Source organism: Canis aureus, chromosome 29, assembly GCF_053574225.1.
Source record: "Canis aureus isolate CA01 chromosome 29, VMU_Caureus_v.1.0, whole genome shotgun sequence".
In the NCBI taxonomy this organism is placed as follows: Eukaryota; Metazoa; Chordata; class Mammalia; order Carnivora; family Canidae; genus Canis; species Canis aureus.
In genome coordinates this window covers 25613273-25628427 of record NC_135639.1, presented here as the reverse complement: position 1 = coordinate 25628427, position 15155 = coordinate 25613273, and the positions used below count along the sequence as shown (strand labels likewise).

At 36.2% G+C, this 15155-nt stretch overlaps 1 protein-coding gene and 1 pseudogene across 3 annotated transcripts in view; both read right to left on the bottom strand.

Moving 5' to 3' along the window:
• PCGF6 (polycomb group ring finger 6) overlaps window positions 1-15155 on the bottom strand; it is a 35411-nt gene that overhangs the window by 16712 nt on the left and 3544 nt on the right. For all 3 annotated transcript variants that reach the window (XM_077877785.1, XM_077877786.1, XM_077877784.1), the window contains exons 7-8: window positions 10441-10468; window positions 1136-1234 (exon numbers count right to left, since the gene is read on the bottom strand). In XM_077877785.1, coding sequence (XP_077733911.1) covers window positions 1136-1234; window positions 10441-10468 — 127 coding nt within the window. The remainder of the gene's footprint in view (window positions 1-1135; window positions 1235-10440; window positions 10469-15155) is intronic.
• LOC144301176 (small ribosomal subunit protein eS12 pseudogene) lies at window positions 10475-15151 on the bottom strand (annotated as a pseudogene).

The window sequence follows — 15155 nt, the reverse complement described above, 5'->3', positions numbered from 1 at the left end:
TAGCCAGCATTGCCAAACTCAGTTAAGAGTAGTCACTGTTCCCTGGATTAGACATATATTTAGTATCCACAAATACAAGTACTAAAAACACTACCAAAATTTCAGCCAACTTTAAAATATCAGTTAGCGAAATTCCTGGGTGGCTCAGCGGTTAAGCGCCTGCCCTCGGCCCAGGGCGTGATTCTGGGGTCTCGGGATAGAGTCCTGCATCGGGCTCCCTACATGGAGCCTGCTTCTCCCTCTGCCTGTGTCTCTCATGAATAAATAAAATCTTTAAAAAATAAAATATCAGTTACTTAATAGTAAATAGGTGTTATAAAATTATTTTATGAAATTTTACTAGTGATGGAGAATAATAAAACCCCACTTAAAATTTATGGAATGAAAAAGCAAAACCATACAGATGTGCATTTTCACTGGTGCACATTCTGTTATGTTCAACAGTACATGAGGTTTGAGTTTCCACCTTACAACAAGAACAAATTATATAGCTAGAATGGGAGATCTTTTCTAATGCTCAAAAAATAAATAGGGCTTATATTAGATAGCTATTTTACTTTCCTAGGTTTCTTGGAGGTAACTTGTTATAAATGCAAAGATGTCCTCTGAAAAGAGGTGGATGGGTAATAAATAATCTGTTACATTACTATCAAAGAGGGGGAACTGAGGCTTTTTTTTTTTTTTTTAAGATTTTGTTTATTTATCAGCTCTTCTCTGACACAGGTGATAATCAGTGGCAGCAAGAAGCAGAGAGTAAGTCAAATGTGATTAAAATGGGGCTGGAGGGGCACCATGGTTTAGTCAGTTAAGTGTCTGCCTTCAGCTCAGGTCATGATTTCAGGGTCCTGGGATGGAGCCCCATGTAGGGCTCCCTGCTCAGTGGGGAGCCTGCTTCTCCCTCTCCTCTGCTGTTTCCCCTGCTTGTGCTTGAGCTCTCTCTCTCTCTCAAATAAAATCTTAAAAAAAAAAAAAAGTGGGGCTGGAATCACTGTGTACCAATATTTAATTTGTATTTATAATATCTACATATCATAAAACAAAAACCACATCATGAAATCCTAGAGACAGTTCTTACTTCAATACACTAAAGGTAATCTCTCAACTTCATCTGTCCTTTTACATACATGTACACTACCTGACAAGCTGGATCAAGGCCCATTTTTCTTCTGAGGAATTTTTCTACATGCCCAATAGTTGCTTCTCCCGAAACTCGGACAAACTTCTTTTCCAAGGGCTACAAAAATAAACATATATAAATCTTTTCAGAATAAATATGCATAAAATGTATAAATCATAGAGCAAATTTTATAGAAAAGATGTTCAACAGATTTATGAGAAAAACTACTATGAAATTTGAGATGATTTATTTATCAAAGAAAAAAAGAATTTCTGCTTAGCTTCCCCTCTCTGAAAAGTACATCAACAATTTTTTTAATCGAAAGGCTAACTGGCTTATTTTAATATTTCATCAAAAATAAAACTTAGAAAAAATTTTAAAAAATAAAACTTAGAATAAGATTTATTGACAGAAAGAGAATACCTAAGACTAAATTATCTCTAAAACAATCTAGTTTCTTCAACAAAAAAACTGAAAGAAAAAAAAAAAGAACAAGATAAAAGAGGAACTTCCAGACTAAAAAAGACATAAGGAATATAAATAAGAGATATATCAACCCATTACAATGTATGGATCTTATTTGGGTCCTGATTTAAACAAACCTATAGAATAATTTTTGTGAGCTAATCTAGGAAACTTAAATAGCATGTGGATATTTGATTAAGGAATTACTGTTCTTTTTTTTTTTTTTAAGATTTTATTTATTTATTCATGAGAGACACACAGAGAGAGAGAGAGGGAGGCAGAGACACAGGCAGAGGGAGAAGCAGGCTCCATGCAGGGAACCTGACATGGGACTCAATCCCGGGTCTCCAGGATCACACCCTGGGCTGAAGGCGGCGCTAAACCACTGAGCCACCTGGGCTGCCCTTACTGTTCATTTTTAAAACTGTAATATCATTATCATGTCTGTAAAAAGTCCTTATCTTTTAGAAACAAATCCAATTATTTAGTGACAAAAATGATACAGTCTGGGATTTGCTTTAAAATTATGAGAAGTGGTGAAGATAATACATGAAATGAGATTGGCCATGAGATTTTTTTTTTTAAGATTTTATTTATTTATTCATGAGAGACAGACACAGAGAGAGAGGCAGAGTGTGTACGCAGGCAGAGGGAGAAGCAGGCTTCATGCAAGGAGCCCGATATGGGACTCGATCCTGGTTCTCCAGGATCACACCCTGGGCTGCAGGCGGCGCTAAACCCTGGGCTGCAGGCGGCGCTAAACCGCTGCACCACCAGGGCTGCCCTGGCCATGAGTTTATAATTACTGAAGCAGAGTAGTATTCATGGGCATTCATTTTACTACTGTCTACTTTTGTAGGAGTCCAAAATTTTCCATAATAAAGAGTTTTCATTCATTCATTTATTTTTAAAGATTTTATTTATTTCTTCATGAGAATACACAGAAAGGGGGGGGGAGGGAGGGAGGGAGAGAGGGAGAGAGAGGGAGGGAGAGAGAGAGAGAGAGAGAGAGAGAGAGAGAGAGGCAGAGGGAGAAGCAGGCTCCATGCAGGAAGCCCGATGTGGGACTCGATCCCGGGTCTCCAGGATCACGCCCCGGGCTGAAGGCAGCGCTAAACCGCTGAGCCCCCGGGCTGCCCAAGAGTTTTCTTTTTTAAATGGAAAATAAAAAGATTAACATTTAGACATATGTGGCTAGATTCTGATCCAGTGGTCTAAGGTGATAGGTGGAGAGGCCACAGGGTTTTAAAGCAGAAACTAATGCTTAGCCATCTACTCTGTGTCCAAGACTATTTTAAGGATGCACTATCTTAATACATATGAAAAGCTGAAGTAATCAGAACTAAAAGGGTAACTTTTAGGAAAATATGAGCAGTGTTTTTCAACACTGAAAGAGAGGGATCCCAGAGGACCCAGACAGGTTAGGCAAACACTTGTTCCATGTATTAGCACTCAGCTTTCTTACCTGTGGTTTGGTTTCTTAAGATCGTTCCTTAATAAGAAAACTGTCTCCTATTACCATTGTGTAGCAGGTAACAATAAGTGTTAATTAAGTGCAGGCTATTCCAGAAACAGACTTCCTGGCTAAAAGTCTTTGGGTTCTGCTATTTTCTAGCTATAAGTCTTTGGACAAGTTGCTGAATCTTTAAAGCTGTCCCCATTTGTAAGAGATAAAAATAGCACCTACTAAACCTCATAGATTTATCAAGAGGAAAATGAGTTAATATATGTAGATAACTATTAACAATTCCTGGCACATAGTTACTACTGGTGTATTGTGACCATTTTACTCTCTATATAAAAGAATTTGACTCTTACAGAGTGCCTAATTGTCACCATGGGATACTGATATAATCTAAACAAAAAAATGTCAACGTTTCATATTCTTTTAATGTAGGTACAGGAGTCATCTCACAAAGCTAAGGCAGTCTCACTGAGAAGGTACTAACTGCTAACCCCAGGTGCAGTCCCCAAGAGAATACCTCACTGTAGGTGACAATGCCTGATTAGCATGCAAATCCCATTAAGTACCTTAAGAAGCTGCTATTCTGAATTATCTAGCTATGCCTGTCTGGCAACCAGTGCATTTCTGAAAGTTAATTTCCTGGGTTTACCTCAGGTATACCAGCAGAGGACAGTCCAGTTTCCCTTATTTCTAAATTCTTGGTGAGTACCTTACTCCAGGTGTTTGTTAAAATTAATCCAACTTAGCTAAAGTTATAAATACTGTACTTTTAAAATCATCCAGAACAGAATTGTAAGATCTGCCAATATCTGAAAGAAAAAAAAATTAGTTTTGGCTTTCAAAGCTAGGCTAACCTTAGTTATGTGGCTAACCTTAGTCCTCATGCCCCTGGTTCACATCTTAACTGGATTTTTCCTCCATATAATTCACATGCGGTTTTTAAGAAAACAATTTGTTGTGTTTTTTTTTTTGTTTTTTTCCTTTCATTTAAAGCTCTAAAGTCAGTTCTCACCTACATAGTCAACTCATTATTTTTTCTGCTACAACCTCATAGCCTCCTACCATTTGCAAATAAACAGGAAGAAACAAATCCACAGAATTACATTTCACTGAAATTAAACACAGCGGTCTTCCCTACCATCTATAACATAAAAGGTCAATTCAATAAGAAAGTTGAAGAAGCTAGTTTAAGATCTGTAGGGAGATTTTAAAAGACATTTGGTCATTTTCTTGCTTTAGATAATGTATACCACTAAAAAAGATCCTTTAAAAAGATGATATAAAAAAAAGATGGTATCAACTCATAATTATATTTTACCTTGAAAAAAATTCTAAAACAAAAAATTAAAAAAAAAAAAGAAAAAAGAAAAAAATTCTGATCTCTGTCAACAGGGCTAGAAACAATTATGAACCCAGAAGCTAAATGAACCCTTGGCAGCCAGATTTTGATTTTTAAAAACCACAAAAAGAAACTAGGATACTTTGGAGAAAGGACTAATTCCATGTCTGGGGGACAACAGATGTACAGGTTGAACATGAACATCCTGTCATATCAGATAGCGAGAAAGTATCACACACTGTGATACCTATGAAGGAAAATTTGAACTTCAATAAAGAAAACTGAAATGGCATTCAATCACAAATATGTTTAAATTAATGAGTTCATATTAAAGTAAAAACAACAAAACCTGTTTAGTCATGAATGGAGTATACTAATGAACCAACTCATTACTCTGAACTTGGTAAGTAAAGGGAAAGAACCAAGCATTTATCCTGCTTTTCCTATATAAACTACACCACTAGCTAAACAAATAGACAAAGTGAAGTTTCTCTTTATAGAACTATTTCACTAATAAAAGAAGGAATGAGGGATGCCTGGGTGGCTGGCTCAGTGGTTGAGCATCTGCCTTCAGCTCAGGCCCAGACCGAGTGCCACATCCGGCTCCCAGAAGAGCCTGCTTCGCCCTTGCCTTTATCTCTGCCTTTCTTTCTTTGTCTCTCATGAATAAATAAAATCTTTAAAGAAAAAAATAAATAAATGAAGGAATGATAGTGGCACCTGGCTGGCTCAGTTGGTGGAGCATGCAACTCTTGATCTTGGGGTTGTAAGTTCAAGCTCCACATTGGGTGTAGAGATTACTTAAAAATAAAATCTTAAAAAAAAAAAAAAAAAAAAAAGAGAAGGAATGATAGCATCATTTTCCAAACCCTAAGTTAATGGGCTTAACCACTGAGCACCAACAGATGCTAACATTATAAAAAGGCCCAGACAACCAGACATCATGTATCTCTAGATGGAAAGAAACACCACCACCTATGAAGTAGTCTTGTTCCCTCAAATCAAACCTGTCTGATCAACACTCAGACTTAACTACCAGTTCATTGGAAAGACAGAAACAGAAAAACATGTTATACTACATCAATGCAACATCAAAACCTAATCTGTAGAAAACTATAGGATGAATGACTCAGTTATATCAACGATGAATTGAAAGAAAAAAGAAATGGAAAACCTACAGATGTGAAGACATATCAACCAATCACAACATGTGAACTTTATCTGGATCCTGATTTAACTTACAAAACTGTAAGATAGTACTGTGAAGACCCAGATACCTTTCACCTAGTTTATGAACTGTTAATATATACCATTATCTAAATAGCCCAAATTCTTTTGTAAGTTGTCCTAATATCCTTTATAAATTGTTCTTTTGCCAATGAAGGTTCACACATTGCATTTTATTGTCATCTTTCTGTAATCTCTAATCTAGAATAGCTCTGCCATTTTATTATCTCTTATGACACTGACACGTTGTAACTTTTTTTGGTATAACACATGGTAATTAAAAAAAAAGACTCTTTTAAGAATACTGAAATATTTACAAATGAAGTGGCAAAATGCTGGGGATTTGTTTTAGAATACTACTAGAAGGGAAGTGGACAAAGGTATAGAAGAAATTATGGGATCCCTGGGTGGCGCAGCGGTTTAGCGCCTGCCTTTGGCCCAGGGCGCGATCCTGGAGACCCGGGATCGAATCCCACGTCAGGCTCCCGGTGTATGGAGCCTGCTTCTCCCTCTGCCTATGTCTCTGCCTCTCTTGCTCTCTCTGTGTGACTATCATAAATAAATAAAAATTAAAAAAAAAAAAAAATTAAATTGGCCATTAGTTAACTGGTAAAGCTGAGTGGTGGGCACAGGAAAGTTCTATTGTTCCTACTATGTTTAAAAATGTTCATAATTAGGGACGCCTAATGTTCATAATTAGGCTCAGCAGTTGAGGACCTGCCTTCGGCTCAGGGCGTGATCCTGGGGTACAGGATCAAGTCCCACATCGGGCTCCCTGCATGGAGCCTACTTCTCCCTCTGTTTCTGCCTCTCTCTCTCTGTGTCTCTCATGAATAATAAAATCTTTAAAAAAATAAAAATTAATTATAAAAATAATTAATGAGGAGCCTGAGTGGCTCAGCGGGTTAAGCATCTAACTCTTGATTTTTGCTCAGATCATGATTGCAGGGTGGGGCCTGCTTAGGAGTCTCTCTCTCCCTCTGCCCACCCCTCCTTGATCACTCTTCCTCCTAAAAAAAAAAAAAAAAATTGCAATTAAAAGCTTAAAAAAGATGACTCGGGAAAAATTATCTGGACTATATTACTGCCTAGTGAAATATTCTGAAATTGAATGTAGCAAATAGGGCTTATAACTTTCAGGCTACAGGTCTACATGGTAAAAAGTTTAACAACCAGGCAGGCATACCTAGATACACATATTTATTTAAGCTCAAAAATAAGATATAAAAACAGCTTTATAAGTAGCAAAGAATACTGAACAATAATATCAAAAGCTGAAACCAGAACTCTGTTCTGGTCATCACAAAATGCAGAATTAGGGACGCCTGGGTGGCTCAGCGGTTGAGCGTCTGCCTTTGGCTCAGGATGTAATCCCAGAGTCCCAGGATTGAGTTCCCTATCAGGCTTCCTGCATGGAGCCTGCTTCTTTCTCAGCCTGTGTCTCTGCCTCTCTCTCTGTGTCTCTCATGAATAAATAAAATCTTAAAACAAAAACAAAAACAGAATTAATAGGATCATTTGTTTCTAAAACAGATTCATCAACTTTCACAGGCATAAAGCCTTCAAATTAACATCTGTATCATCAATTAAAACTGAAAACTTGGGCAGCCCCGGTGGCGCAGCGGTTAAGCGCCGCCTGCAGTCCAGGGTGTGATCCTGGAGACCTGGGATCGAGTCCCACGTCAGGCTCCCTGCATGAAGCCTGCTTCTCCCTCTAACTGTGTCTCTGCGTCTCTCTCTCTAGCTGTGTCTCTATGAATAAATAAAATAAAAAAAAATAAAATGAACAATATATGGAAAGAAAAATTAAAAAAAAAAAACTGAAAACTTAATGTCTCAAAACTATGAGAAATTAGTATAATCAAATTCCTATATAGCTATCACTTAGCTTTATCAACTCAAGGCCAATCTGGTTTTAAATATACCATACCCACTTCCTACTGCAACTACTTCCTGGCCCCGACTCTCCAGATTTGTTTTGAAGTAAACCCAGACATATCATTTCATTTGTAAGTACTTCAGTATGTATCCCTAAAAGATAAGCACTTTTCTAAAAAAGCGCAATACCATTATCATTCTTTAAAATTCCTTGGTATCAGAAAATATCCAGTAAGTGTTCAAATTTCACCAACTGTCTTAATTTTCTTACCCAGCAGGAAATGATTTTGTTTCTAGAGCTGTCATTAAAGAGAATAAAAATGAAGATTTCATGAAAAAAAATATAAATATGAACTCAAACTAAAATTCTAATTTTTGCATGTATTATTTGTACCAGAGATATTTTTGTACTTTCACAATATATACACTAAATATATACTCTATTCAAAGTTCCCATTGGGGGTTGCCTGGGTGGCTCAGTCAGTTAAGCATCCCGTGCCTACTCAGCAGGGAGCCTGCTTTTCCCTCTCTCTCCCCTGCTTGTGCTCTCTATGTGTTGAGAGATCAAAAAAATAAATAAAATGGTAAAAAATAAGCCAAAAAAAAACCCCAAAGTTCCCATTGGATCTTGGCTTACCTTTTTTTTTTTTTAGGTTTTATTTATTTATTCATGAGAGACACAGAGAGAGGCAGAGACATAGGCAGAGGGAGAAGCAGGCTCCATGTAGGGAGCCCAATGTGGCACTTGATCCTGGGACTCCAGGATCATGCCCTGGGCCAAAGGCAGATGCCCAACCGCTGAGCCACCCAGGCTTCCCGGCTTAGTTACTTTTTAAAAATTTAACAGCTTTATTGAGATACAATTCATAGAACATTAAATTCACCATTTTAAAGTATACAATTCAGTGGTTTTTACTTTACAGAGTTGTGCAACTCATCACCACTGTCTAATTTCAGAACAATTTCATCACCCAGAAAGGAATCCCATGCCAATTAGCAGTCACTTCCAATTTCCCCTTCTCCCCCAAGACTCTGGCAACCACCAATCTATAATATTTCATGCTTCTATGAATTTCTCTGCTCTAGACATTTCACATAAATGGAATCCTGCATTATGTGAACTTTTGTGCCTGTTTTCATTTAATATTTCAAAATATTTTATCCGTGTTGTAGCACTTATCAGTACTCCTTTTTATTATCAAACAGCACTCCATTGTGTGGATATATCATATTGTGTTTATCCATTTACCAGTTGATGTATATTTGCGTTGTTTCCAATTTGGGGTTATTTTCTCATAAATTTTTTAGTTTATTTTCCAAATCAAATCCAAATAAACTCCATACATTGTAGCTATGTCCCTTGAGACTTTTTGATTAATGTGTTATTTATGTTTCCTCTTCATTTCTCCCTTTTATTCTCAAGAAACACAATTGTTTGTGCTATAGTTTTCCACTGCCTAGATCTGGCTTATTATATTCCTATAGTATCATTTAACATGTTCCTTTGTCTCCTGAATTTCTTGTAAATTAGTGATTAAATCTAGGAATGTGACCAGCCTCACATTTGTTTGTTTTGGCAAGAATACTTCACAGGTGGTACTGTCATCATATTTTTCAAATGTGTGATGACTGAAACTATATAAATGTTCCAGGTCCATATCATGCTTTTGTGGAAGCAATAGGCTAATATTTCAACTTAATTTCTAGTTCTTTCGTCATGAAGTTTTTATACTGTTGGTTTGTGTGGCTACAATAGGTCATTGGATAAACATATTTGGCAAACTATAGGAGCATGACACTGTACTTGTCCCATACAGAAACTTCTGTCACTTTCCCACCGACGATACTACTACAAAAGAACTTCCTAAAGTTAATCACCATAAATCTGATATTTTACAACTTAAAATAAGTTCAAAGTTACCAAACTTAACACTGCATTTCCTCCATCACACTGATCTCTGGGAAACATCTATAATATACTTCATCCACAGAAGTACTCATCTATTCCTACGCTTTAATTCATGTCTCTAAGCTAATGTATTCATAAAACAGTATACCCAATCAGGTATAATCCGCCCAAAGTAGTAGTACAGACTTCGAAAGTCACTAAAAATCTAAACAGATCAGGGACGCCTAGGTGGCTCAGCAATTGAGTGTCTGCCTTCAGCTCAGGGCATGATCCTGGGGTCTTGGATCAAGTCCCACATCGGACTCCTTGCAGGGAGGCTGTTTCTCCCTCTGCCTATGTCTCTGCCTCTCTCTCAAGAATAAACAAACAAAAAACAACAAAAAAACAAACTAAGCTTATCAAAGTCAGCGATTTCCTATATATTTGCTATCCTGAGGACTATAAGGCCTGATTTTAGCCCTTTTTTAAAAAAGTTACCTTTTCAAAAAAAAAAAAAGGAAAAAAGGAAAAGTCACCTTTCCCTGCATGACTCATACTATAGGAGCAACACTGTGTACAATGGGACCTGTGATAATAGAGCCTTTAAGACAACTCTGAACTTAAGTATATTACAAAGGAGTTCGTTCTTATCTCCAAAATTTCAGTAAATAATTGAAGTAACAAGTTAGGGCAGGTTACCTTGAGCCCAAAATGCAAATACAAATTTAAGCTCATATTTAACTCTGAATGCCAACTATGCAAAAAATGCTTTGAAATATTTTTAAAGTCACCAAATTAACATAGTATTTGGTTTTAGAGTTTTAAAATTTTCTCACTTGTTTCCTTAAACCCCTGTACTGAATTAATAACAAATCCCTACTTAATAACTCTTTTCTCATAAACTTATTATGAAAGCATTACTCAATGTACTACTTCACACTTTTACAATTTTTATTTACAAAACTCTACCATAATTGAAAACAATCTCCACATGATTGCTAGTCTGACTCTTAAATTGTGTACTACAGGGTCCTCCTGTGAAGTAAATGAAAATAAAATACCTTAAAATGTCCCGTGCCTTCATTAGCACTGAAAAATGAAAGCAAAATTAATCAACATTTTAAACTATACATTAAATCATAGAACACAGAAAAATAACATGAATATAAATATTTGAGGAACATCAATTTAATTTTAGAACACCATCACCTAACCCTTTATGAAATTAAATGTAGTTGTCATTTCTGCCACCTACTGGTAAGGCAAAGGCAGTGTTATCCATTATTTTACACTACTTTCATACTTCCAGGAGTTAAAAGTCTATCTTTAATATTTAGATTTCCCCCACATGTTGCATTCTAACATTTTCCAATTTAAAGTAAAACTTCTTTCTATCATAATTAATGTTTTTTTTTATTTGTAGTAACCCTTATAAGATAGATTTCTTATAAGAAGGCTGCTAGATATCTTATTTTACTCACAGCATACTGGGCATTATTTACTCAGTTTTCTCTTCACCTCAAAGTGCAAAGAGATTTCTTGATTAAATCAATTTTGTTTATGTCATGAGGAGACAAGGGGCACTAATTTTTGTTGAGTATCTACTATGAACCAGGCATTACATTAAGTCTTCATATGGGATGAATGTTTTTCATTTAGTCCTCATAACAGCCCTGCGTATCAGGTATTAGTATTTCCTTTCTATAGATGAGGAAAATTAAGCCCAGAGAGGTTTAACAACTTGCTTAAGGTCACAGAGTTATTAAAGTGATAAAGCTTCAAATTCAGGTGTACCTAGCATCAAAACCCACATTCTGTCTTCCCTATCACGTTGTGTAGAGTAGGCCAGATCACAATTGCATCTACAGAATATTCATATAATACAAATAGAGAAATATATTAAAATGTAATATACAAGCTATATAAAAATATTACATTAACATAAATGTTATATATATATGGATATAAGAGAAACCTAAGATACATAATATAAGCTCAGAAGTATAAAATAAAATATCCTATTTGTTATAAGAATTATCTCTATAGAATCCATGATTCATGGTCATTGGGCTTCTGCTTAGGCACCTGAAGAGATAGCTGCTTATGTGCCAAGACAGTTCATTCCATTTGTGGGCCACTTTGTTAGAAACTGCTTGCTAACACTGAAGTAAGTATGTTTCTCCCTGTAAGTCACACTCACTAGTCCTAGTTTTGCCTTTTGGTACTCTTATTTACAAGACCCAATCTTTCTTTTATATGATAACCCTCTAAAGATCTGAAATGAACTTAAGGGGCTTATGATTGTGTTCTCTTCTTCAGACTAGTTTTGTTCCTTCCCTTACCACATATGACATGGTTTTCAAACCTTTTACTATTCTTGTTATACCTCATCTCTCTTAAAATGTAGTGTCCAGAGCTGAACATAAAACTTTAGTTGGATTAATAGGCATACAGTTGGATATCACCTCCTTGGTTCACTAAATACTACTGAGTTTAAGATTGCACAAAATTTTTGCTGTATCACACTTATCTCATGTGAGTCCATTTTCCTCACTAGGCACATGTACATAGTACAGCACTACAGACTACTTTAACTTTTATTTTTGAATGAGCCTGCATTATTTCAATGTTCATATATTGATAATAGTTTAAACATGGTAGGAATACCATAAATTGATACTTAGAACAATCCTGTTCGTTGCTATTATAAATTCCCAATTTAGAAACACAGAAACTGACGAGAGAAGTTCAGCTACATCCCAAGGATTATATACCTTGAGTTACTGAGACTCTTCAAAGTCTATGCTTTCTATACATACTGTACTGCCTGTCTGAAGCTATTTATTTTTATAATCTTCTACTTAATACACAGAAACTGAGGAAGAAAAAAAAGAACTACATGATTATCTAAAGGCATACCCAAATTAGGGGGGAAATCTAACTTCATATTTTAGTGTTTGAAAAATCACTGTTCACAGGCTGAACCTACCTCGGTTTTTTTGCTCCTCTAGCTTAAGTGCGGTCAATGGCTGGACCAAATTTGCTTCTGTACTTGCATCAGGTTAAAACTCACCTGCCACTTGTCCTGTCATGAAAGGGCTGCCTATGGGTTACCCTCAGTAGCCTGACTTTTGTGGTAACATCAGAGCTCTTCCATGTAGTTAACTCTGGGGACTGGGGACTTCAAACGGATTCTTTGCCTCTGGAAGCTTTCTTTCAAAAGAACTCCTTGCCACACTGGAAGCTTTCTTCCCCTCAACCAGTTGAAAATAGATAAAGGGCTATATTATTAGTAGACTACTCATCATAATCATCAACATAAAAGGTTCAATTCTTTCTTTTTACAGGTAGGGAAGCTGAACCTCTGAGAAGTTAAAAACTAAAAGTTCCATGAGGGCAAAGGCCATGGCTGACTTATTCAAACTGTATTCTCAACAACTAGCAGAATGTTGAGCTAGTATATATAGCAGGACTTTAGTAAACATCTTGTGAATAAACAAAAAGCAATTTGTTAATGTTTACAAAGCTAGATAATGGAGAAGCTAGGATTTAAACCTAGATTCTTTATTCCAAGTGAGAGCTCTTTTTTTTCTTTTTTTCTTTTTTGGAATAAGAACCAAGTTTTTTATTTGTTCATTTCTTGCAATGGAAATATTCCTTGATGACATCCTCTTCAGCCTGAGATTCTTTTGCCATAGTCCTTAACAACCACACATTGCAACCAACCACTTACGGGGTTTTCCCTGTCAGTTTTATAGAGGCCCACCCATTTCCCTAGTTTCATGCTGTCATCAACCTTAATTAGGTTGATCTGATGTTCAGCATAAAGGGCCTCCACCAACTTGACACACATAGGCTCATCACAGTTGGATGCAGGCACACAGATAGGCCTGGTGCTTGTCTAGGCTTTGGCAGCTTCGCAAATTCCACGTGCCAGGCCAGCACAGATGACAGTGGTCTTCTGCACCTCTTGTAAAGCAGTATTAATGTCTATTACACAATCCAGCAGCAATGCTTTCCTCGGCATGGCAGTGGGTTTCTGGTGGACCCGAATCAAGTCCACCTGAGTCTCAGCCTCCCTGAAACTCGCAACCAGGAAAGCACACGAGGGCTCTTTTTTCTACACCAGGGAATGTACTAATAATGTAATAAGTGTGGTAAGTGGTAATGACTGCTTTGAGTACTGTGGTCAAGTCTCGCTCATCAGAAAGCCTGCCATGATTAATTACGGATTTCTGCAGTGGGCAAAGGAAGAGGTAATGGTGGCATACTCCATACATATTTGCTATCTTTGCATCCCTGTCACTTTTCAAAATATGTATTATTAGCATTTTCTTATATGTCCTTCCAAGAATAGTCTGTGCAGGTATAACATGTATATGCACATATTTTCCACCACTCTCTTTAAAATAAATAGGCACACACTATGTATTCTCTTATTTTGGAGATTGTTCCATATCAGCACATACACCATTATATTAGCACATACGTGCTATATACCATTATTTAAACAGATCTCTTTTTGGACATCTAGATTGGAACACATTCCTTATCAGAAATTGCTGGTTTAAAGTTTGGGATTACATAGTTTCTGTTCATTCCTCCAAAGGGATTTTTATTTCATTATCAACCACTACTACATGGGATTTGTGTAGGCATGAGAAACATTTCTGGCCTCTTAAGGGTCCTTAATATCAGCTGAGAACATAGGGTGATATACATAAAGGGATAAATAGAGCATAAAGGGATAAATACAACAACATAGCACAAGTTAGATACTAAATAAGTGATATAGGGAACCTAAAATTATAAGGAGGAAATAGCTGAAAAGTAGAATAGTCATCAGTGACATAAAATGGAAAATCTAGATTTTCTAAAAAAGGCGTTTTAGTTTATTCTGAAAACTAAGTATTTTGAAAACTGTAGTTTGATACATGCCAACTCTGTTATCATGATAGTGTTTAACAATGTTGCACTATAATGGAGTATACCATATGCTACATACAATGTTTGAAAGAAGCAATGTATATGAATTGGAAAGATACCCAATACTTTAGAACACAATTTGGCAAAACCAAGCAAAGTTAAAAACAAACATATGCTAACACTCAGCAAATCTATACTCTTAGAGAACTATCTCACATATATACAAGGAGATATGTACACAAGTATTTAAAGCAACATTGTTTATAGTAACAAAAACACCTAGATATAAGCTAAATATTCAACAGTACAAGAAAAATTATGGTATACTTATTTTAAGGGAATACCAGGCAATGGTTAGCATGAATGAACTAGAGCTACACATTTTCACGTGGATGAATCACACAATGTTGAGTGAAAAAAGTTGGAAAAAAAAAAAAAAGCAAGTTGGAAAACAGTGATACCATTTAAAGTTTTTAAATGGACAAAAGCAATTCTACATATTGCTTAAGCATTGATACATGAGATAAACATATTTTTAAAACCATGGGAATGGCAATCATTATTTTTAGAACAGTGGTTATCAACCTCTAAGAAAAGGGGGAGTGAACCGGAAGAGGTAGCCAAAGGACTTCCGCTATGCTAGCGTGGGTTATTTCTTAAGCCAGGTGATGGTGATACAAGTGGTTGTAGTGCTATTCTTTAGATCTTTTTCTAAGTCTTAGATTTTTCATGATTAATTTTTAAAAGGATATCAGAAGAACTTGATTTTACCTGAGTTCAGGATGATTTCATAACGTTGGAACTTACCAAATTCTTTATTTTAAGGTTAAGAGGTATAGGTTTAGGATAC